Genomic DNA, 25,981 nt, shown 5'->3' with positions numbered 1-25,981 from the left:
GCATTATTGTCTTTCATAAAGGCAAAGAGAAAAAGTAACTGAACTTCTTGATTTAATTTACATTTCAGGCTTCTGAATTTGGCACAAAAAGGACATCAACTGAAAGCAATGAACTCTGTGAAAAGAAGACCAAGGCACGACAAGTTACTCTAGAAGACATCTGTAACCCACTGAAGGCTCAGGATAAAAGTGAGTTGACTGTAAACAAACCTTCAAGCATTTATACCCAATAAGTAGTTTTTCATTGTCCAGTGTAAAAAAATTTGTTGGCAGATACCTTAGGAACTGTCTCTTGAGTGTAAGATACATCTCGGAAGAGCCATTATGACCGTACTAGCTGTACTGTTAAAGCACCTTTCTGTGGCTCAGAAGCTAGATACTTGAGTCTTGCTCCAGAATTACTCTGCAAATCCCCTGCATCTAACTTAGCTTTAACAGGTTTTTCGGTCAGTGAAGTCCAGATGCCCAGGCAGAAAAGCTGCAGCTTCCCTTTGTGTGTTGGTTTAACAGTCTGTCTTTTAAACTCAGGCTGAAGGATGACTGGCACCTGACAGCTCTGTGGAGTCTGGCCTGTGACTGGGATACCTAAAGGGTACCTCAGAGTAAATAGTTCTAATGCAGTGCTCGTAACTGTGAAATGATAACCACTTAATTGCATTGAAAATGCCTGTGTTCCATCTGACTTTGAACCAAGAATTTGACAAATTAGTGGTGCTAGTAGAAGAACAAATCAGTGAATATAAAGTTCATTACATTTACACTTCATTGAAAATAATTGGTCTCTACAATTTTTTTAAAGAGGGAATTATGTTCAGTTTTGTGGGTGTGATGAAGTATCATTAAGACACCGTTAACTAGCAATACTGTCTGCTTAAAAACTGCTGAAAAAATATCACTCGTCCCACTATTCTTGGCTGATTTTGTGGCTTTGCAGTTGTCAGTCCAGAAAATAATTGTGCTTCTTCTCCCATGTATGAAGAAGCATACAAGTGAGGAGTATTGATTTTCCTAGGAAGTTTACCAAGTTGATCACATGCATGATTCTGTCAGGCTAGCAGAAGTACTGCAATGGGAGAGGAGAAGGAATGTAGGGGAGAGAGAGACAGAGCAAAATGATGATGTTCTCTGCCTATTGGTGTCACTTAATAGACATTGTATTATAGCACATTACATTGCTAATATGCTTTTATTGTGTTTTTTTACTGAAGAACCTCAGAAGTGTGAAAAGCCCCGTGTATGTTTGCAAACTCTAGACAGACTGAGAGAATTCTGCAGTGATTCAGACCAGCAGTATAACAGAATCCAGGAAGATAGTTCTCGGGAGAAAGAATCTCTCAGTTTGGAAAAATGCCCCAGTGTTGTTGGGAGAAGTTCAGAGTTGAAAAACCCTCTTCAGGCTTGGGACACTAGCCCAAAGGTTACTCAGAAGGTACGTAGTGCTTTGGTCCAGTGCTGTGTAGATTACTTTTTATGGTTTAAAAAAGCAAGCTTTGGCACAAGATTCCTTTTGTGGGTTTGTGTTCTGTCATGAAACAGTGTAGCAGTACCCAATAGCTCAGTGCTTGTGTAGGGATGTTTTCCTGGAACTGTTAGCATAGTAAGCAGAATCCCTCTTGCAGCTCTTCAGTGATATCATTGCACAAAGCAGTAATGAGAGAGCCCAAACACTGGCAGTGTATCTTGTGATTGTGAACGAACCTGTAATACTGTAATAACAAACGTTAAGTGTGGGCTTTTGCTCAGCTTTCTTTCAGGTCTGTCAGATTTGATATGGGCTGTAAAATTCCTGACAGGCTTTCTTTGTAAAACTGTGGGTTAGAATTATTACTGAGATGTATCTTAATCCAGTTGCTAATAAATGTAACTACTAAAGATACCACTTTTTTTTCATCTGCAGAAGATATGGGTAGTCCCATGAGAAATTATGGTTCTGATACAAGTTGATAAGAGTGTAATAGTACTTTGCTTCCCCTTTAATTATAGGGCTAATTAACATTAGGTAGTTGGTTTTTGGGGTCAGCTTGCTCAATTTGAAGTATTCCGGTCCTAAAAGGCACCTCATGGCTTACTGTGGTGGTGTTGCATTGGGACTCCACTGGTCTTTAAGAAAGCTTTGCATCTGGCTTTTTGAAGGAAGGAGATGATATGAAAGGTTGCATAATTGATTTGACCTTCCCTGTCTGAAGGGCATGACCTTAATTTGGGGTGTATGGGTTTTGTGAACATGAGCTCAAAATAAGGATAGTGAAGTGAACAGCTTGTGGCGAGAGATTTCTGTTGTGATAAGGAATTTAGATTATGTAGATGTGGTCAGTTGGAGAACACAGAAAACTGATTCCTTCTCTGCCTGTCTTTTTCAAACCTTTGTCTGTCTGGAACGTCTTAATTACTGAATTTCTGACTCTGTCCATCGAGTTACATTGACACCAGAAGTGGCTTCTACCAGTGTAATCTATAAATCATACTTTAGCATGTGTCACAGATGTTTGAGAAACAATTCTAGATGCTGAAACTACAAAATGTGTTTTATGCATGCATGTATGTGAAACATGCATTGGGAGTAATTAGTGACTTTCTCTTCTGTAACACTCGAGGCAGCATGTGCCTGGCATAAGTTATTGGTCAAAAATGTATGTTACAGTAACCGCAGTAGCAGCGTGTGTCTGGTGACCAAAGGCATCTATCTGTCCTTCCACCAAGCTGTAGGCCTAAGATGATTGTTTCTGTAGGATTCAGGCTTCTCTTTATCTTTGAACAGATGTGTTTGTTAATCTGCCATGTATCATCTGGTGCAGTATTTCTGCCTTCCTGATCCAAAGTTGGTTTCCAATGCACTAGCACTACCATGGTTTTTATAGCAATATTGCCATGGTATGTTCATACACTTAGATGCTTCTTGCCAAATAGCACTTGGGTCGAGTTGATCACAGTTTGTGAGATTGTTAGCTGTTAACTCTCCCTTCCTAGACCACGAGGAAGGTCATCTTTAACCATGTGCAGAAAGACTTTGCAAGCAAGATGTATGGAAAGTAAAAGTAAAGAGTAATTATTTCTTACTTAATACACTCAGTGAGGACTTAAGACTTACTTGGCAAAGCATTACTATCATCTTTTGTATAAGACACCTTCTGAGTCTGTGCTGTCCAGGCAGTCAGCTGGGGAAGGGCTGGCCTGCCTTTCTTGGAATGGCTCATCTTAGATGTTTGGGTCTTGCTTTTTTCTTATAGTGTTTTTATGTGAATAATTTTCTTTTAAATTCCTTGAGCTGTTAACTTACTACCATCTCATCAATTCAACTTCCATGTATATTTTTACTTCTTTTACTTTCTGTCATGACATTATTTTACATGCTTTGTCACGACAATTTTCTCCGTAAAATGAGATGAGGTCATGCTGCTGGGCTGGCACAGACCTTGTACTTAAAAGACCACTGAATCCTTGGGCTGACAATTTTGCAGAAGAGACGTTTAAGCTCCTGGGGCCATCTGAGTTCTGGGCATGGTACAGCTTTGTTTGTGCTGGGCTATGTTGTCTGCTTGTCAAATGGGTCGTCCCTTGATTGTGTGCAATTCTGAGAATTTTGCAATTCACAGTTAACAATACAGCTAAGTGTTCATTGTTTTCCATTGTTTTCTGCCTGCATTCTTTGTACACTCCCATGACATGGGATGATTTATGGTTTGTACTATCTCTGTGTTTCTTCTGAGTTACCATTGCTTCTAAACAGTCTCTTGACTTTGTTCCTTGTAATCTAGATGGGACGGTTGTTGGAAATGGAAGTTTACTGGGTTTATTTACAGATAAAGAAACTCAGAGCACAGATCAGTTGTGCTTTGTATAGTCATAATCTTTAAAGACTTGTGGCGGGTGTTATCTTTGTATTTATTTTTTTAAACCAATTTTGTTAGTTGATACTGTGATATAAGTGAGGAGAAACTTTGCTGAAAGTGAGATGCACCTTAACAGTGTTGTTCACTCCACTTCTAAAAGACTGAATCTGTCACTCTGCTTACGATACAGAACAAACCAAAGTTGTAGAGCTGAAGTTGCTTGGCTAGCATAATATTATTGTAAATGATAAACTGCAGAAAGAGTGGGCTTAAAGCCTTAACTGTTAAGGGGTTTAGAAACTGTAATATAGATTTTCTGTGTTTAAGAATAAATTATTTTGGGGGGTTTGCTGAGCTTATGTAGAAAGGGCAGACTGGAGAAGAAATACAGTTTTGGTGTTTGAGACAGTGAACTAAGACTCATACTGAATTGTTTTATTTCTTGATTTTGTGTGGATTTTTGGAACATCAGTAATCTCTATGTGCTGCAGTTTCTCATCTGTAAATTGGAGTAGTAATTCATCCTTATTTTTGTATTGGGACAGTTTAGACTTAGTCTTTGCAGCCTGCATGTCTCTTGAACTGTGTTTTGAGAGCGCATGATCCAATAGGGATCTGATTTCAGCTGAGATGTCTGAGGACTGTTGTAAAACATGTTGACTAGTGGATGAAAAAAAATCTTTGACTTTCATGACTCTTTAATTCCTTTTAATTCCAAAGAAACTGGTTTCTGTATATCCTACTTTAATAGTTTTGCTGCAGTTCTTGTGGCTATTTACTGCAAGAACGCCCTTTAGCTCTGTGGTCAGTGTGAGTCAAGGTCTGCAGGGGCAATTGATTTATTTGATGATTCCTAACTATGCTTTTTCATCTTTTAATTACAGGAGGAGTTACGCTGTGATCTTAGTCAGTTTTCTGCGTCTCTTAAGTCTTACGAAAATACTCAAAATACTTCAGATACAAATCTTAATAAGAGAACCAAAAGCATTTACACTCCACTAGAACTTCAATTTATAGAAATGAAGAAACAGTATAAAGATGCTGTTTTATGTGTGGAATGTGGATACAAATACCGCTTCTTTGGAGAAGATGCAGAGGTAATTTTTGCCAGGGTTATGGAAAGATACTTGCAGTATGTTAGTGTTGTACTAGGTCTATGGCCATTTCCAGAAGGAAGGTTTTTGAGGGACATAAATTTTGTGGGGCTTTTTTAATACTTGAAATCAAAATCTCCACCTGCTTATCCATTATGCATGCACTTTTTACCAAAATAGCATTTATTGTTTTGTAATTATATGGTAGTGCTTGCTACCCTGCATGTTGAGAACTTGAGATGAAGTCCTAGAATAATTACTTGTCGGAGTTAAAGTTGAAACACTTTCAGCAGTGAATTCTCCATTGTGGCCCAAACGCTACTAGGAGTATGTCCGTTTGGAAAACAGTGGAGCAAGTGATGTAAAAATAGATGAATATAGCTGGTATAGTCTGGGTGCAGAGAGCATCTTGGATGCACTTACATGTGCCCAATCTGTAGGAACTGGAAGGTACTTTGCAACAAACATAATTTTGAAGTGATAGTTCGTAAATGGTTCATAGTCTGTCCCAAAATCATTGCTAGCAATTTAACCTTTGATCTGTGCTGTTTCCACACTCTACACCAGTAAGAAACTTTGCTTAGTTACTGGGAAGTAATTTTCCTGATCAAATTTGTACTTTGTAATTTGTATCCTCCTTTGCTGGTACAGTTGCAGTCCAGAAATAGAAATCTACTATCCAGGTGCCCAGTTCAGTGTTTGACTACTTAAGACCACTCACTTTCCCTAGTCAATGAACACCTGCCTTTTTGCCAAGGGGCAAAAAAGCAAATACAAATCATACATTCTAATGTCACGTTTTGACAAGTGTTGTTAGTCTTTTTCTATGAATTATTTAGTTTCCACAGCTGTTCGATACTGATTTTTCAGTATTTTAATTGATTATCTAGCTTAAAACCATCTTTGTAACTAAAATAACTCATTTCTTTCTGTATTTTTAGTGTTGTGAAAATTATTTGACGCTTTGTTGAGCTGTGTTGCAGAATCCCTGTGTGCAGTGTAGGTGGTTTACCTCATAGAGGTAAAGATCAAGGTGCAGCATAATAATCTGACATGTGAAGTCTGTGATTCTGAAGCCCCTGTTTGTGACAACATGCTGGGACGGGAAGGTGGAGGGACCCGTCTCTCTGGGTCTTTTCCTGTAATGTTTTCGCTTTGGCCTTGGACTTTTAATTGTAGTTGTGCATCAGTGTTGTCATAGAGATGAGCCCCTGTATTGCATTTTGAACTGTTGGCTGACTCTTCTTCTTGTGCTTTGCAGATTGCAGCTAAAGAACTAAATATTTATTGTCATCAGGATCATAACTTTATGACTGCCAGTATACCGAGTCACAGGCTGTTTGTCCATGTGCGGCGACTTGTAGCAAAAGGATACAAGGTTATCCCTGGCTTTTATTAAATGATGTTAAGTACAGAATAGCACTTGAATAACTTGCACTTGTTGTACCAGAGTCTTGCTTCAACTGAGAAGTGGAAAACTCATTATCACATGCTTTTGGAGTTAAAATAGCTAATTTTCCTTTGTTTCAATTTCTCTGTTCTGGTGTCGTGAAATTTAAGTAGATTCAAGCTTGCTCTGTTTTACAGAAAAGTATCTTCATGTTTTCTAGAACAGTTCTTGAAGAATTCTTTCTTTCAGTTTTTTATCAAGCCTTTGCATTTGATAAATAGAAATTTATGTATGTGCTCTCTTTTTTTGTTCTTCCTTGCATCCTTTTTTTTCTTATCCCAGCCCGTGTATTTTTTCTCTTTTCCTTCCTCTTATTGATCCCTGTAATTCTGTGGCTTTCTGTTAATACCTTTTTCTCTCTCTTTTTTTTTTTTTTTCCGTGCTTATGAGAAAAGGACTTGTTGAATTTAAACTGATTGCAGCAATCACTCTCTGGCAGGTGGTGAACTCTAGCTATATTGTTTCAAAATAGGACAAAAAACACAGGGGCAGAAGTTGAGAAGGCAGTTAGAAGTGGATAGGGCATAAGGAAAGGCGGTGCCTTATAGTCTCCTTGGCAGGACTGATGATAGCCTCTGCCCTTTCTGCTCAGCTTTAATGATGCTCTTGCTGTTTGCCCATTTTAAAAGATCACCAAATTTATAAAATGAAAAAAAAAAATTATTGTTGAAGAGTTAACTTTGTTTCTTATCTGTGTGCCTGTAGGTTGGAGTAATAAAACAAATGGAAACTGCAGCACTGAAGGCTGCTGGAGAAAATAAAAGCTCTCTCTTCAGCCGGAAACTGACTGCTCTTTACACAAAGTCTACACTTATTGGAGAAGATATCCTTTTCAAAGAAATTTGGTTTCATGCTCTAATCTTTAGTGTATGAAAGGCCATAATTCTAGGTTTATTACATGAGCAGCTAGTGGCTGACATAGGAGCAGCAGCAGGAAATAGAGTTGCTTTAATTTTATGTGGTGGTAAAACATCATGCTGGCTTTATAAAGAATTAACCTCTTCAGGGCTCTAGGTTTGTTGTGAACAGCAGAGCTTGTGTTTATTGTAGTTGCTTTCTGAAGTCAGAGAGTTGGCTTCCCAAGCCTACAGTGTTCTGTAGGTCTCGTCTTCAGCTAATGGTTTCACCAGATTGAGAATGCCTAGCGTTAGTGATTCAGGAAGGTGTGAAGGAAGAATTGACTGTTTGGTGTCAGCAATTTGCTTAAGTGACACGGTGGTGATAAAATCAATGGACTGTTAAAAATCTAGCTAGGTAACTAACTCTTGACTGTTGTAACAAAGAAAATGCAAAAATCAGGGAGAAACGACTTTTAACCAGTGATTTTCTTAATTTCTTTCCTTCCAGTTTTTGTTTTCATATCTCTTGCCTTATCTACCTACTTTTTTTTTCCTTTTTTTTTTTTTTTTCCCTTTAATTTCTCAAACTAGTACTTACTGGATACCAAGAACTAAAAAGATTGTTAGATTAATGCCTGTGAGGTTGCACTTAAGGTGTAGATCAGGGAAGCAGAAAACAAACATAGTCCTGAGATTTTGCTGGAGAACTTCTAGTGTACTTACAGACTCTGTTGTAATGTTTGGCAAACTCGTGAAGGTGAGCTGAGCAGCATGATCCAGCCTAGTGGACAGATATGCAGCAAGTTCTCAATGCAACTAACCTAATGCTCCAGCTAAGATGTAGGCTTTAGTGCATTTAGTTTTTTCTGTTAGGTTCATGTGGTTTGTGAATACGAAGTCAGAAAGGCACAGTCCATGTCCAGAGTCAGCTGCTGGTTTAACTTCTGATGTAGCTGCTCTTACTTGAAGAGGGAGACCCACGGACATAGTCAAAGACGGCCTCTGCAAAAGCTGATGAAATCTGTGCATCGTGTTACGGCCTTTCCCGTGAAGACAGCTGCTGACTTCAGTCCTCATCCTGACAGTCATCTGAAGTTTACTAAAATCATAGTAGGAGTCAAACTAACGTTGTCCCTCAAGACAACACTAATAAAAGTCAAATAGACCTTTTTCCTAGAGATCCCAGCACAAAATCTAGTTGAGAAGGAAGATCTAGAAGGACCTATGACTAATCTGCCAAAATCTGTGTACTTTTTTTTTAACATTTGTTACATGTGAACCCTTTGCTGAAGCTAGATGATTCTGTAGATGTTGAAGAGGTAACAACAGAAGTCCCTGATAATTACCTCGTCTGTATCTGTGAAAATGGAGAAAACCTAAAAGACAGGAAGAAGGGAGACATTGTTATAGGCATTATGGTAAGTTAGTTTCACAGGGGAATTGGTATTTTAGGGTTTGTGGAGGGTTTTTTGGGGATTGTTTTTTTTTTTTTTTCTGAGAGGTGGGTGGTTGTCATCTTAAATTTATGATTGCTCTGACTTTTAGATTTTTGTGGGGTTGGGTGGAGTTTTATGTGACAAGGTGCAGTTTAGGTAAGATATCATCTGTGTGTGAATTGTGGTGTCTTTATATTTGAAAATTACAGAAAAGGTCTGGAGTTGATAATTGAATATACCCGGTACTGGTTTTGCTGACATATCAGTTACACAGTGATAATTGAAGCCCAGTCTGCTGGTTATCTATTAATTTAAAAACATCTTGATTGTGCTTGTGTTTGAATGTCACACTGCAACTGGGAGAGAGCAACAAAAGCATGTGCTAGGATGACAGTTTCCAGGCTGAATTGCATGTACCTTCCATAGACTTCCAACTATATAGATTTGCTTAGTAATAAAAGTTGAGCAGTAGTGGACTGATGGTAACAAGAGCACATTTACATTTTTAAGGTATTGTTATCATTTACCAAGACGAAATTGTGGTTGTCTTTTGAAGTTATTACCACATCATAGATTCGAAAACCACAATTAAGTCACTGAAAGACTCCCTGAAAATTTAAATATTCATTGCATTTTTTTTTTTTTTTTAATTTGACAGGCAATCCAACCAACTACCGGAGAAGTAATTTTTGACAGTTTTCGGGACTGTGCGTCTCGCTTAGAATTAGAGAGTCGGGTTTTGCGCCTGCAACCAGTTGAAATAATACTTCCATCTAGCTTGTCAGATCAATCTGAAAAGCTCATCAGCAGTATAACCTCCATGAGGTATGTTCTATGGGGATTTTGTTGTTTGGGTTTTTTGCCTTTTTTTTTTTTTTTCGGTTACAGCATAGCTATTGATAGAGTTCAGATCCAGAAGCAAGCATGGATGTGTCGTTCTGTAAAGCCCATTTCAGAATGGCTGTATTTTGCTGCTGGGTTGAAAATGTCCCAAATCACACTGAGTTCTGGGTACTCACTCTTAAATTGTATTTACACTGAGATTCACAGCTTCTGTCTCAGGCCTATGAAAGATCTGCGCACCTAAATATTTGTTTTTTTCATTTAGATTGTCTTGCTCCCACACTCCCTATCATATGGCCTGTTGGATTTATTTCAGAGCTCATGCACTTTGGGATCTGAAAGTGGTGTTATGTGGCTGTTTTTTCTTGTATGTTTGTAGTCTTAAGATCTCTAAAAGGCATGAAAATTTTTCTGTTAACGTACATAGATACAGAAAATCTTTGCAACTGTTATTTCATTCTTTTTGTCCTATTACAGTATTTTGAACTTGGATTCAGGCTTAGAATTATTGTGACTGATCATCTGTTTATATTTTGAATTCTCTTTGTGTATTTCAAAAATAAATTTGTAACAATTTCTATATCAGTTTTACTGTGGAATAAAGACAGAATAGGATGTAATTTGTAGGATGATAGATGAAGGGCAAAGCAATCCCCTGAACATATGTGGTTAACTTGCAAAATCTTGCAGATGCAATTTTTGTGAGAAAATACCAGTTTTTTCACTTTTTTTTTTAACCGTGCAGCTCTGAACTGTAGAAGAACTAACTTAGAGCTTCACATTTCTGTTTTGAATGAGCTACTCAGAATATTTTCCTTTTACGTGTTAACAAAACTGGAGCTAAAGAAAGCCAAAGAAAAATGAATGTATTACATAGGCAAAGTTTTGCATTGGGATGAAGATACAAATATCATCACCCTCCCATACAGTAAAGATGGACAAAGCATCGCAGTCACATGGATGGCAGCCACTTGACAGGCAGTCAACTCTGTACCTTGACTACCTCACTTAAACTCTGCCCAAGTCATCATCTTGTGGCTTCCTCTAATGTTCCAGAGGGCCGAGCTGCTTGATCAATCTGCATTCCTTTCCCCACAGGCCAGTGTAATCCTTCTTAGTCCCCTTTTATTTAAACAAAAAAAAAAAGGTTGCCATGAAGTGGTGGGTAGGCAGTCATCTCATCAGGAAAAGCTGATTTTGTGGCTTGTTATAGGAACTTGCACAGATACTGCTGTACTCAGCTATCAGGCTTTCAAGGTATGTTTATATGAGAGGCAGGAGGTAGAGGAGGGACTGAAAATGTCTGATTTGGTGTTAGGCATCTTAAGAAAATGAGGCTTGTGAAAGTGATGTATTCATCATCATTAAGGCTGGTGTGAGGCTTATGCTGGTAGTGAAGTGTGCTCTGGTCGTATTAGTCTCTTCTGTTCCCTTAGCTCGTGTATGGAATGCAAAGCCATAAGGAGTTGAAAAGGTCAACTCTAATTAGATGTACTAAGCAAGCAATATCAATGCATTTCCTTGCAGTAAAATGGCTCGTCAAGACTTGTGCAGATAAAATACCAGATTAGGAAGTAACAAACCTTTTCCAGTTGCCAACAGATATAGATTTTAGCCTTACTAATCTTTTTACTTTGATAACTTTTTCTTTTGCAAATCAATTCTATAGGATTATGCCCAAAATATTTCTGAATATACCATGACGAATGTTAACAATTATTGTTTAGTTTGTTTTTTTTTGTTGCTGATGTTGTGCACTGACAGTTTTGTGGAAGCCAGAGGAAGGTAAAATGATGTGATAAACTGACAAAGCAAGTGCATTTTTCAGAAACAAGTATTTTAGATGTGCGTTAAGGTAATTCTGATACAGGTTTGAGAGTGCCATTGTATTTATTTTTTTTTTGACTATGCACAACTGAGAACGTCAGTAACTTCTGATTTCTATTAAGAACAAAAAATACCGCCCTTTAGCTGATTTTGTGAACAGATATTGTTTTGCAGGTTTTGCTACTTTCTGGTAATTTATTAGGACGCTCTTCAGCCTGAATGTCCTTAACACATGGGAGTGGTGAAAATAAAACACACTACTTCAGTATGCTTCAGTAGCCTTATTTCAAAACCAGTTCTTCATGATTTTCCTGTATCAGAGATTTAACCACTAGAGGGCCCTGAAGTATTTAATACTAATTTGGGTGGTTCCAATACACTTGCTTTTGTGCTTTTAACTAGGCTCCAGTTTTTACATAATTGCTTTTATACAGTCAGTAAGTTTATTTTGATGCATATTGAGTGGTCTAAAGTATTCTGTTTTGGTTATTGTCCGTTACCTGGTAATTTCATTCTTTATCTGCTCTTTTCTAGTGGCTCCTGCTGAGAGTCATCCATTAGCTGGGAAAGGTTTAATTTCTATAATTTTTAGAAGACCTTTCTGACTAAAACCTTGGGAACTATATCTTGTGTTTCACGAAGGCTCCTCATGCTCCTCATCTTTTAGTGTATTTATAATGCTGCGGAAAACCACTGAATTCATAAAAGCAGGTACAGATGGGAGAGAAGAATAGTACCAGGAGGTATACAGCTTGGAGTGGTTAAGAGCAGAGAAGAGAATGTTCTTTCTGCTCACTACATGCCCATGTCGTGTAAGAATTGCACTAGAGATTGTCTGAGTAACTCAGGAGATGATTTGGTTTTGGATGTTGCGTATTAGGACTTCACACTGAGCAACCAAGATGTGGCCTAGGTCTACTCCAGTGCAAAGAGTGTGCTGATGGTTATTAAAAAAATTGAAATATTTAGTCCAGATAAACCACTGCAGCTTTATGACAGCAGTCATAATCTGGTTCAGTGCCTGATTATTATTGACAGAGTTGAAAGTGTCTCTGTGCTTTCCTTCAGTTTCTGTATTTTTTTTTTTTTGATACACAAAGACCAAATGTGAGTATTATATACTGGTGTACATGTCTCTGCCTTTATTCTACAAGAATGAAACATACATAATGTACATATCTCCTCCTTATGGAATGCTGTGCTTACCTCTTCCTCTTCCCTTTTTGCCAACACAACTATGTCAAGGCTCAGCTGTGTCATTCACACTGTTTACTGGTGCTTCTATTTTGGTATTGTGTACATTTTCACAGCCAAATTTACATCAAAGGAACACCTGTCACAGAAGGAAGAAACAGCTGAGTGGCAGGGTGCTGCTGTTCTACATTTGTTTTTATCAGAAACAATAGCCAAGTAAGTCACCAGAAAGGTTTTAGTGTTTTAATCTGGTTCACAATCACCAAGATCTGTTACTTAAGCCAAAGGAGTGCTTCATTATGGTAGAAATTGTACGCAATGGAAAGTGGCCTCATCACTTTTTAATGCTGTGGAGTGATAGTGAAAAGTTTGCTTATCCTGCAGATGAGTGGAGAAAATAGTTTCACATGTTTATATGTGGCTGTAAACAGCATCTCACAATAGGAAGAATAAAACAAATTTTATAGGAAGTTAATAAAGTACTGAAGCAGCAGCAGTTGTTTTAAGAACTGTCTAAGAGCAGCAGTTTGAGTTGTGCCTGAGAAAGCAGTTTGCAGTCTAAGTGGAAAATTTGGTCCTGGTTTTGAAGTTCTCTATCTCTAAGTTAGGCGTGGACTTTAATGTAATGAGCAGTAAGCAAAACTAAATACTATTATGATTCCTTAGCTGTTTGTATCATTTGTTCATACAGTGGAGTTTTAATGCAGTTAGTATGAAGCCAGTTTAGTTAAACAACATACTTGGGGCGGGGTAGGAATCCTAGCCTTAAAAGGTATTTTACCACTAACTTAAGTGATGCTAGACTTATTCCTCTTTTTGTAAAGATTTTTGCTTAAACATTTGGATTAAACTCTGGTGTTTGCCAACCTAAGTAAGCTTTAAAAAATAGTTTAACTTGTGGAGTAGATTTGTGGTACAAGTTACAAACTCTCCCCTTTAGTAATTTAAAACTTGTGGAAGCAAATTTGTTGAAACGTGTGGCACGGTTTCATGTTCATTTGCTTCTAGCATGTGGCTTTTTCAAGTGGTAAATGAAATGCTCCTATTGCCAATGTTATGAAAGATATTGTCAATAAAAATTTATAACTAGCAAGTACTATTTAAGGACAGATTTAATGACTAGAAAGTACTATTCAAGGGCATTGAACTGGAGGTCAGTTTTGGTGGAGAGCCTTCCTTCAAAAGCAAAGCGTAAGTTAAAAGTAGGTTACAGAAACTGGTTCAGAACAAACTGTTCTGGTGGGTACTGTTCTTTTTCCGAATGGTTAGTAACATCTGTTTGCAAGTGCTGGACTGGCTGGAGGAAAATCTTTTTAACACTTTTATTTTCCTTCTTCCTAGAAAACCAAGAAAATATTCTTGCCTGCAAAAAATACGTTTTTACAGAACACCTGTGTTTTGTACTCCAAGCTCTTCCTAGTCAAGGGTCAGTACCCATCCTCCTTAACACATTGGCTGCTTTAAAAGTTGACCTGTACTGGTCTTCCTGAAATTGTTTTTGAGGCTCCTTTCTCTATTGGTTGTTCTTGCTCTTCTCATGTGCTCCATTTTTGTTTCATTGAAAAATCCAGTGCTCCAGTGCTTCACTTCTTTATTTTTTCCATTTGCCCTTTTTTAATGTAATTTTTTATTCTGTAGCATTTTTTGACACCATGTAAAAACACACCAATCACAAGTACCTCACTTTCAATCCAAAGCATCATTTCAGTCAAGTCAGTATTGTTTTGGCTTTTTTGCATGTCTTGTTTGATGTCTGGCCAGCCATCTAAAATCAGGATGATACGATAACTAACCTCTTGCCTATGCCTGCAGGTTTTTCACTTTATTCTGTTTGCAGAGCGTAATGTCTTCCTCCTGTTAGCCTGGGCCTGTAATCTGGGAGGCAGTTTTGACACAGTGTCCATCATGCTCCACAGGTGTGTTAGTCTCTAGTTTCAGCCCTGTTGTGGTCTCTTACCAGCCCAGAGCATTAGCTGTGGCATAGCTGATGGTGATATTTGACTGCTGGTTGGTTGTTTCTTGTCGTCCTGCCTCCTGATTGTAATTTATCAGAAATTAAGAATAAGAGATGTGTTTTGACTTTTTTGTTTTAAGTATGTGTGATGCCGTAGTAGAATACAGCAGTACTTTGAGTTCCTTGAAATGGGAAGTACTACTGTCTTTATAAATTAACTTGTAAAGGAGTGAGCTGTATCTGATTTATTACATGCATTGGTCAATAGTGCTATTAATTGCTAATTGCAGTCATGGATAGAGTTATGGATTTGCATCATCAGTCCAGCAGTAGAGACTAGGCTGAAAAGAATTCAGTGAAGTCTTGTAAATGAATATAAAATGCTTTCAATTCTGTAGATCTTTATACATGGCTGATCGCTCAGATCAGAGGACACTTTCACGTACTTAATGATTTTTTTTTTTTTTAAATGGGGAGCAGTTATGTGCATACATTTATGTAGCTCAGCTCATAAAGTTTGTAGATGTGCAAGGATGGGAAGCCTTATCGTGGCAAAAAACAGTCACCAAATGATTACAGAGAGTAAACAGCATTGCAAATGAAATTACTGCACAGAGGAGTGAAAAGTATCTAAAGGGCTGGTAATCATAAAAACTAGTGGTTTCGTGGTTTGTATAGCTTGTAATATTCCCATGGATTTTTAAGTGAAAGGCAAGCTGTGACAAACATCTTAAGAATGTTTTGTGTAAATGGAAGCTACAAGCAGTTGAATTTGCAGCAGGAAAAAAGCAAGTAAAGTACAAAACCAGCATGTGAGCTAATTCCTGTAAATACAAAAACCAAATGCATCACTGAACAGATGTTTACTGACTAAGGAGGCTTTTTGTGCTGCTAGAAATCCAATTCATGGCCTGGGCAACTCAGTTGTTTGGAGAGCTGCTTGAAGAATACTGGTCATGTCATAGCTCACTTGTTTGGAATAGAGAGCGGGGAAAAAAACCCCACAAAATTATTATCGAATCGTGTAATGACCTGAAAGAATTGTTGGACAGGTTGTTTTGTGATTTAATCTTGTTGCAGTCATGAAACATGTTCTCAGTATTGTAGTTCATTGTCTTCTATGGCATTGCAAGTGAGGGAAGCATGGGGCTTAAATCTCTTTTGACAAATTGCTTATGTGTAAAGCCTACTTCTTTACTGTTGCCTACCTTGCTGGCCTTCATGGTTTGGGACACAACACAGGCGTATGGCATCCTTTAGATGAAATTACTGTTCCATTATGCTTGCAGAGTTACCATTAGAAAAACATGGGAAGGCAGTTGCAAAGCATTACTCTGTCTAAATGCAGTGCAGAGCACTTTTCTTAACCTGGGTGATACATTAGATAAAAAATGTTAGCATTGCTTGTTACAGTAACAGCTGCACTTTGCAGGCCTTGCCCAATCCATGCGCTTTTGTGAATTCCTCCAGGCAAAAGCAAAGATGTGTGCCCTGGTAAGCTTCACCAGCAGTTTGTACCTGGTTCAAAGGTACATTATTTTTCATGTGATTGCAAGCAGGATGGAAAACATTCTGTGTTCAGGAACTGTATTTGTGACATTTTTGCACTGATTGGTGACACTCGTGGGTTTGGCTTGTTGGGTTTTTTCCATATTTGAGCGAGAAATTGCTAAATAAAGAATGATTACATTGACCTTTATGCTTGTGTAATTCTTACTGTGAAAAAATTAACTTTTTAATTAGAGAGAAACCCCACCTTATTGAAAGAAGCAGGGAAATTGAAACTTTAAAGCATTTGTTTTCATATCCTGGCACCTATTTGATTTACTGTTATAGAATAGATCAGAAACTGCAGGAGGTCACATGTAAGTAATTCTACTTTTATTATCCTCTTTGGTTCTTATGATGTTACTTGCTTATTTCTCTTGTTATTTATATAGAATTCACTTTTCACGGCAGCTGTCGAAGTCTCTCAGCCAGGTGTGCTGAAGCTCACAATTAAAAACCCAGACGGGAGCCTGGAGCTTCACACCTCTGTCCTCCAGGAGGTGGCACCACCGTGATGGAGCGCTGCTAGGGAGGGAGGGGATAAAAGCAACCGATTGGTAATAACTAATTTTCCCTAGATATCCGTGAGGAAAATAATTGTGATGCATTAGGTGACTGGGCAGAGAATGGTAATAAATTCCCAAATTCAATAATCCTAATCTGAAGGAATAATTCTCCTTTACATTTGAATTTTTTTTTTTAGACTTGAGATAGAGGTCATTGCTCTGATTTAAAAAAAATTCAAATAAAGCAAACACCCAAATGGCTTTGTTATTCTAGTGTGATTCATATTGGTAACTTACAGTTTTCAGATAAGGAGTCACTGTTCAAAGAAGTGGACATTTACTGATTGATGTTTATTTTGCTGATAAGATGGTACAGATGTTACACATATTGGAGATTTTCATGATAGAGCAGGTGATTATATCTGACAGGCATGTGTAAGTTGTGTAAATGTAGGGCTACCAAGATGGTCAGAGGATTGGGACACCTTTCCTATGAGGGCAGGCTGAGAGACATGGGCTTGTTCAGCCTGGAAAAGAGAAGGCTCTGGGGACATCTTCTAGTGGCCTGCCAGTATCTGAAGGAAGCCTACAAGAAGGCTGGGGAGGGACTGTTTACAAGGACCTGCAGTGACAGGACAAGGGGTAATGGTTGGAAGCTGGGAGAGGGCAGGTTTAGACTAGATACAAGGAAGAAGTTCTTTGCCCTGTGGGTGGTGAGACACTGGAGCAGGTTGTCTGAGGAACTTGCGGATACTCCATCCCTGGCAGTGTTCAAAGCCAAGTTAGATGGAGCCATGAGCAACTTGGTCTAGTGGGAGGTGTCCCTGCCCATGGTGGGGGGTTTGGAACTAGATGATCTTTGAGGTCCCTTCCAACCCAAACCATTCTGTGATTCTATGAGGTTGAAAGTTGCTTAAAACTGTTGTCTCAACTGTATTAAAGTACAGATATAAATGACTTGCAAAAGTGTTGAATATCCTAGTTACTCTACCTGTACAGATACTAGGGAGTGCTCAGGTCTTTATGGTAAACCAGCCACTTGTTTATGTGCTTTGAGGTGACCAGAACAAAATGTAAATGGCTTTTCTTAAAAATAGACAAGCCCCAAATATAACTGGCAACTCTGTTTGGATGAAAGTTGAGTTTTGAGTGAAAGTAAAATCCTTTTTGAGGGATCCAGTTACATCAGTAGTTTGCTCTTGTAACTCCAGTGCTCTAGGCTGCCCTGCACATTGGCTGGTCCATGGTAACTTCCAGTGTGCATGTTCTGTGTTTTAAATGTGAAGGTGAGTTGTCTGTTTTCATCAAGAGGTAATGTAACTGGACATATGTAGGGGTAAATGCATGTCTACATTTTCATCTGTAGTGAAGGAGCTAACATGCTATGAAGCAGCATATGTATGTGTGATGCCAACTTGTTCTTACAACCAGAACATCAGTTACGTGTTCCAGATGTCAGTGAAAATGTTGCAGCTAGAGTGCATACCTTCAAATGGAGAAAGATTCTTAAGCTCTTAAAGCTGGCATGCAATTTTTAAAATTTTTTAACAGCCTATGAGTGTTTGTTGGCGTAATTGTTAATTTGGTTAATAAACTAAAAGTTCTAGCATTTTTTTTAAATAATGACTTCTTTTTTGTAATTTATTCTTTTTTGAAGTTGACCTGTGATGTAAAACTTTTTCCTTGTGAAACAGTGGCATCATGCATACCTTGGATGTGTTAATTTCTCAGACATTACTTCTTCCCACGTTTTTTGCCCTAGGAGTTAGAAACTCAGCAATTTTAATCAAAACAATATAGTGATATAAGTGAGGTGAGTATGGGAGGGAGAAACACTGAAACTATCTGCATGTTTGAAATGCAGACAGCAGTGATACTAGAGTGAGGAGAAGAATAATGCTCTCTTAATGGTGGTTCCCAACCCCTCCTGAGTTGGGGAAGAGAGAAAGGCCATAAATATATTTATTTTTCATAAAAACAGAATATATTAATTTTCTTAATTTTGGAGAAAATGAAACTGAAATGGGTTTTTATGTGCCATCAATCTACTGAACTGCAAGAGGGAACAAGCTTTATCTTTAAGACTGTCTTTAACAGTTTAATTTTGTGCTTGACTGGCTTACAACGTTTATCTCTTTTTAACAGATGTTCTTTTTGATGTGTGGTATAGGTAAGAGGCTTTCAGTAAATTAGAGTTGTGAAGAGTGTACTTTAAGCATGGACTCTTCATCCGGGAATTTGGAATAGTAAAAATGATTGTTAGAAATTCGTAGTTAAGCTTGCTTTGAAGATTACATGGATATTTTCTGAGTTCTTAATAAAGAGTTTGAAATCACTGTGGTAGTAGTTAACTCTTCCAGTATAAAGCTTAGTAATACAGGTTTTTTTTAATGTAAAAATATTTCATGTATGTGTATTTGCTTTCCCCTTAAATGAAACAATCCTTCTGCAGAGGCAGGTGGATGTCCTTAAAAATAATTTCTAGCACACACACTAAAAACTATTCCTCCTTTTCTATTTTATGTTCTGCCTGTCTCTCTTGCTTCTTGTCAAGTGGAAGATAACTGTCTACCCTTCCATCCCTTCTGCCTGTTCTTTTACAACTATGCTACCTGCTCTCTTGAGTCTTTACCACCTCTTCATGTCTATGCCTTTTGTTTCCCGTGTCTAGGGTGCCCTTGTCCCCATCTCCATCAGATTTCAGGCACTACTTGCAACAGACTGCTTGGGACTCTTCTTTTCCTCTACATACACCTGTACAAAGTCATGGCTCACAGGGACCTTAAGATGGAGAAAGAAGCAGCAGCTCCCCAGCTAGCATCCTAGGGAGGGCATGTCAGAGCCTTTTACTTTTTCTCATGTTTTACATTTGCTGGTGAAGTGCAGGGTTCTGAGAAGGAAGGATAACTTTCACTTGGGCTTTTGTACTTTGCACCATCTCACTGCATGTCTTATACTGCTTTTGGGCTGTGCATTTCCCATTTTACTAAACGTCTCTTGTTAGGGCTTGAGAAAGAACCAAGAGAACACTGTGAAGAGCAAGGTGGTATTCATAGAATAGTTTGGGCTGGAAGGGACCCCCAAAGGTCATCTAGTTGAACCCCCCTGCAGTGAGCAGGGACATCTTTAGCTAGATCAGGTTGCTCAGGGACCTGTCCAACCTGGCCTTGAATGTTTCCAGTGTTTCGCCACCCTCATCATGAAACATTTCTTCTTTATATCTAATCTGAATCTGCTACCCCTTGTGCTATCACAAAAGGCCCTACTAAACAGTCTGTCCCCATCTTTCTTGTAAGCCCTTTCAAGTACTGAGGGGCCGCTAGAAGGTGTCCCTGGGGCCTTCTCTTCTCCAGGCCAAACAACCCCAACTCTGTCCTCATAGGGGAGGTTCTCCATTCCTCCAGTCATTTTCGTGGCCCTCCTCTGGACCCACTCCAACAGGGATACAGCACTCCAGGTGGGGTCTCACCAGAGCAGAGCAGAGGGGCAGAATCACCTCCCTCGGCCTGCTGGCCACACTGCTTTTGGTGCAGCCCAGGGTACAGTTGGCTTTCTGGGCTGCCAGCGCATGTTAACAGCTCATGTCCAAGTTTTCGTCCACCTGTACCCTCAAGTCCTTCTTGGCAGGCCTGCTCTCATTCCCTTCATCCCCCAGCCTGTGTTGATACTGGGGGTTGCCCCAGCCCAGGTGTAGGACCTTGCATTTGGCCGTGTTGAACCTCATGAAGTTCACATGAGTCCACTTCTTGAGTTTGTCCAGGTCCCTCTGGATGGCATCCTGTCCCACAGCTGTGTTGGCCACACTGTTCAGGTTGGTGTTATCTGCAAACTGGCTGAAGGTGCACTCAAATCACACTGTCTTATGTCATTGATCAAGATACTAAACAACACTGGTCCCAGTACGGACCGCTGAGGGATGTGACTGGTCACTGATCTCCATCTGGACATTGAGGCATTGACCACTATCCTCTGGATGTGACCATCCACCAATTCTTCACCCACAGAACAGTCCATCTGTCAAATCCGTTCACAGGGTAGTGTTGCATTTGCTGTACAAAAAAAAATAACTTCTTGGTGCATCTGAGAGAAAGGGAAGTAGGAAGAGGGAAAGGCTGAAAAAAGAATCCTTTAATTTGTGGGGAACAGTTGTGTAGCTGTCAAAAATCCTTACTTACAGTATTAATTGATGTGTTAACCTGTTTTAGTCATCTGAAAAGACAGCACATGGATTTGCATCTCAAAGTGGAGAAGTTAAGTCTCACCATAAAGCATTCTGTGTATATTGTGAATACAGTGTACTTGTTATCCCTCATGGCCTTGACAAAAAAAAAGTGATTTTGTTTCTGAAATTTATTTAAAGGATTTGTGCTTTGAGTTAATCTAAGTGAAAGTATATATATGTGTAATATAGCAGTTATCTATATATGGATGAGCTGTACAGGGTTTTGTAAACACCTTGCCCATAAAAAAAAAAAGCAAATAAAGAAAAATAGCCCAGCCAGTATTCTTTGGCTAAAAAAAAATCAATTTATAACTAAGGAAAACTGTACACTGATGACTGTACTTTGCTTTTTTTTGACTGAATTTGGTGGAACATCCATTTTCCTAGACAAGCTTTTTAATGCACTTTTTGATAAACTTTAATGTCTTCATCATAGCTCATACAGGATCTGGTTTCGTGTGTAGCAGTGTTATCAGGAGAGTGGAGAAAACCTGCATTTAAACTAGGCTGAAGAAATGCATCAGTCAACTTAGAAAATGCTACAGACCACTTATTCCTCTTTTGAGTGGGTATTTTACAGCCAGGTTCACCTAATAACTGGCTGTTTAGGCCAGCCTTGGAGTTTGAAAAGCAGGAATTGAATGTAGCATAGGGAGCTGTATAGCCAACACAAGCCAAGGGTGCTGCTCCTCCTTTGTGCTGCATTTCTCACACAGGTTTGCAGAGTGAAGGCTGCCAGAAGGTGTCCTTCTAGCTGCTAGGGAATTTATAATGCTTACTGACTTAAAGTGTACAGAGGCATCAAGATGTAGAAAACATTCTTGAAGCTAAGCTGAAAATGACTGAAATTGGAGAACAGAGTAGTAAACATTTGGTTACCTAATCTGGATGTGAGAAATTAAATGTGGCCCAGGTTTCAGACATAGCCAGATTGAACCCACAGGCTTGATCTGGCATAAGAATTTGAATGCTAATGCATGTGGGTTGCCTAAGTAAATAAATGCTTTCATAATGATCATAATCAAATGCATTTATGATTAACTTGCATTATTTTTTTTTTAATGCCTATTTTGGAATCTGTTTATTACTCAAAATCATAATGTAATTTTGTGAGCCATGGCACAGTGGAAACTTCCAACTCTATCAAATAAAAGAAATTGTAATCCTGGAGACTGGAGACAGCTGTTGGTTAAGATCCATGGTTTTATGCTGTCTTGTATAGCACAGGTTTTTTGATTAGGTAGAATAGATACATCTCTTACTTGCTCCAGTATGTGCATAATGTAGGGATCTGAATCTACACCGTGTCAGACCCCTGCATTTCATACTGTCCATTAGACAGGTACTGGGTTTGAGGTGGTGACTTTGGTAATATGGAAGATGGGCAGAAAAGCACTCTGTAACTCAGTGTGAGTGTACGGCCTTTGAAATATGATGGATCATCTTGAACACAAAACTGCTTTAGAAAGCTTAGGTAAGGACTGTGATGAGACAAACCAGCTCAGTTCTGATGTGGAAGGGCTGATCATTATATTTCCAATTACATTGCGTGTTATACTTCTAGAATTGTTCTAGACTGCTCATATTGTAGATTCAAAGATAACATGTGTGTGTGTATGAATTCAGTGGTGTCATGCTCCAAAATGAAGGGTAAGGACTAAGGGAAGAGCAGTAATTGTAAGAGAAGGATCCCATGGTTACTCAGTTAAGGTACATACGTCTGTTTTACGAGTCTACTAAGCAAATAAAGGGATACTGATCACAGAGGGGTTATATTTGACTCTTGGTATTACGTCTCTGAAAGGGTTTAAAAGACAAGCTGGGGCTGCAGTGAAACTAATAAATAATTGTTGTGTAGCTTTTTGATGTTGCAAAAGTGAATTGAAATTCACATGGCAGTTTAATCACCCTGTGATATATAATCAGCATATTATCAAGTGTTACTAATTGAAAAGTATTCTGTTTGATTTTTAGCATACTGTGAAAAGGTGCCTCAGAAAGGAGTTTCGTCAGTGATGCTGCCTTCATCTGTTTCCTTCACATGTGTTTTCCATTTGTAAAATAATTTCACTAGCTTTTTGCTGTTGTCTCATTGATCATAAATACTAGCAAAGCAGTAATATGAAACATACACAGTGTACAGCATCTGTACGTGTTAAATTAAGCCATGGGAAAGATAACTTCCCTGCTTTTTCACTTTTATTAACTTTTCATAGAATGTGAAATCAAGGTAAGTAGCCATTTACAGTTAAAATGTGCCACTCTTAATTACAGGAATATGGTAATGAAAAGAAAATTTTGTATATAGAGGGCATGATTATTAATGCTTTTCATATTTATTACATTAGAAATGTCACTGTGTTTAAGCATCTTTGTACATCTCACAGGAAAGCCTGAAAAATTGTGTGGAACAGTTAACAAGTTCATTTCATCACATTTAATAGATTCTTAAATCTTTATCAGCTTATCAAAGGAAACATTAATTAAAAGTGTAATTGACTAGACAGCTGTTCCCTGTTTTCGTCCAGCAGCCTCTATTAAAAACATTACAAAACATGTAAAGCTCTTTATCTGAGGGAGATGAGAAGTTCCCTGTGCCAAATTCTGCTCAAGCAGTGAGATTGAAATGATAGTTCAATGCATGTTGGGTGACCAGTATCTGTAGGCATGTACTACTTCATATGGAGGCAGGCTACATTACCAACTGTCAGAGGAACCCCTTTTAAAACATGACATAGACAGCACGGCAAAATGCTTAGTTCCTGGAGGAAAGCACTGCATGACTAAAGCTGGACATGTGGTTGTGTTTTCCTCGCTACACACAAGAAAACCTCTAATAGCAGTGCAGTTCTTAGGCTAGGCTCGTATATTGAGAGCAGTAAATAGGCATGTACTGAAGACAAGCTCTGCCTTGCTGAATTGTCATACTTCAACAGTGTAAAATATAGAAGTCTATTCTGCATGGGCAGAATGTTTTGTCCGTTACATTTACAGTGTTCATTCCCAAGCTTGGAAGTTTTTCTCTGCAGGCATAAGAAGGGCCTTGTGGAACCATTCTGTGTTTCAGCTTTCCTTTTGTGAGATGGTTGAGAACTGCAGTGGTCCCCTTGATCATGGAGAATCTCTTGCTCTTTTGGACATGGCCAGTCAACAGTGGGGATGTAACTAGCCTCCTTTTGGGCCAGTGCAAGACAAATCATGGCCAAACTCAGCAGCAATCTTTCCAGAAACAAGTTTGGCCTTTCTGGGGATTAACACAGAACTCTCAGGGTCTGAACACTTCTTTAAACATTTATCTGCCATTTGCAGGGTTTTTTTAATGTATGAGAGCCAAATTTCTCTTTGAGTTAAAATTATTAAAAATAAAATCCCCACTCGCCTTTAGTGCGCATGATCAAACCTCTGAAGCCTCTTTTGTTTTTGGTGTGGAGGATGAATGCGATATTCATCCTCATATTAATACGCGTAACAGTAAATGTTCCTCCTCTTTTTTTTTGCTTTCATTTAAATTGCTTCCTTAGGGACTTCTTGCTCACTCCATACTTGGATTTGTTGTTATATTTAACTCCCTCCCCCCATCTTAAATGTCATCCTGTTTTCACTGGGCAATTGAAAGATCCAGGTTAGAAGGATTTGTTCTGGAGTGCAAGACAAGTGTTGGTCACACTGGGTGAAGGGTTAGAATGCAGCAAAAAAAAAAAATTCCTGGCTTGACAGGAATGGAGAGTAACTCTAGTAATAGCAAAGAAAAAAGGAGTGGCATTAGAGCAGAGCTTTGCCTATTGTGTTTACATTTGAAGGTAGTGTCTCGCTGGATATTGTTGTTTGTGAGTTTTGAATTGGAGGCTCTTTATTTTAATCGTAGCTGGAGAGCTCAGATGGAGTAATTTTTGGAAGAAAATCAGGGATAATACAGTTTTCCAGCCATACTAGGTTGTATTGTCATTTTGAAAAATGCACTATAACAACACACAACTGGATCTTCCTTGAAAAAGGGTAAAAAGTCTTGCAAGGTATAGGCCATGGGCAAAACCAAACTCAGTTTGATTACTGAATCTTCTTCAAAACAGCGTAGGCTTGATTTTTGGGATGGAGATACTTAATAGTTTTGGGTTTTTTATAGTCTCTAATTACATCTGTGGTTACAAATGCTGACAGCTGCAAGATCTTGTTGTGGCTTAATATTTTTATTTCTGCCATGTAGAGAGGACTTGAACGTGTTAGGTGTCCCAAACATTGATCCTCCAAATGGAAGGAAAAAAGAGAAAACCCTAGTAGACTGACTAGTTACATAATCTATCATATCCATTCAGTTGGAGTCAGTTCAAGTGATGCTGTCAGTGGCGTAAGAGGAGAATGAAACGTGAACAGCAAGTTATGCATGCCAGAAAAAAAAAGAAAAAAGAGACTTCATGCCAGTCTCAGCTGACTGAAATACAGTTAGATAATCAGCTTAAATAGTATGTCCTGTCCTTCCTGTTGCATATGAAGTTTACCCATAGAAAATGGAAGAGCATGTCTCTTAATCTCCTAGCTACTGGGTGGTTGAAGTCCTCTATGTGAAGACATATTGAGAGAATTCCTGCATGGAAAATTTGGTAGTTTTCCCAAGAGCATCCACTGGTCAGAGCACAGATCGTGAGTTTGAGATGTGTGAGAAAGACTTTGTGGAAGCAGATCACCTAAGACCATGATGTGGTCACAAACCAACTCTGGAACCATAATTATTCTAGTGTCAGATCTATTTCTGATCTCATTAGTAGATAATTGTAATGGTAAATTAAATGTTGTATCTTCATCTATCTCTTTTCTACAGCACAGAAGAAACTGCTTGGTAGGAGAGTGCTGTAAGGCAAGAAAGGCTATGCAGCCAGGCTGTATATACTTGTTCTTATTGGCGCCATTAAGCTACAACTGGTTTATGTTGTATGTAATACAATAATTTTCACAGCTTTTTAGAATCATTTGTTTCTCAGAACCTTGGAAAAATTTGCTTTCAATGGGATTTCTGGAGGTCATTTTGTTTAACCTCTTGCTTAAAGCAGGGGCCTGTCTTCAATGTTAGATCAGGTTTCATGCAGTTTTGCCCAATTCGGAAAATCCTTGTGGAAGGGAAGTCCCCAGCTGGTCTGTACCACCTGCCTTTGTGCTTAATTGGTTCTGTGGGGAGGAATTTTTTTTTTCCCTAAAGGCTGTGCAGAATTTTGAACAACTTGCGACTGTTTGGTTTTGTCCTTT

General features: G+C 38.6%; 1 protein-coding gene across 1 annotated transcript in view; it reads left to right on the top strand.

Moving 5' to 3' along the window:
• MSH3 (mutS homolog 3) overlaps positions 1-25,981 on the top strand; it is a 112,062-nt gene that overhangs the window by 1,779 nt on the left and 84,302 nt on the right. Inside the window, exons 2-8 of the mRNA XM_086480036.1 lie at positions 69-189; positions 1,209-1,429; positions 4,715-4,927; positions 6,186-6,302; positions 7,080-7,197; positions 8,486-8,631; positions 9,308-9,474. Coding sequence (XP_086336162.1) covers positions 69-189; positions 1,209-1,429; positions 4,715-4,927; positions 6,186-6,302; positions 7,080-7,197; positions 8,486-8,631; positions 9,308-9,474 — 1,103 coding nt within the window. The remainder of the gene's footprint in view (positions 1-68; positions 190-1,208; positions 1,430-4,714; positions 4,928-6,185; positions 6,303-7,079; positions 7,198-8,485; positions 8,632-9,307; positions 9,475-25,981) is intronic.

This window comes from Leptosomus discolor, chromosome Z (assembly GCF_034619465.1).
Source record: "Leptosomus discolor isolate bLepDis1 chromosome Z, bLepDis1.hap2, whole genome shotgun sequence".
In the NCBI taxonomy this organism is placed as follows: Eukaryota; Metazoa; Chordata; class Aves; order Leptosomiformes; family Leptosomidae; genus Leptosomus; species Leptosomus discolor.
This window is presented reverse-complemented; position numbering and strand designations above follow the sequence as displayed.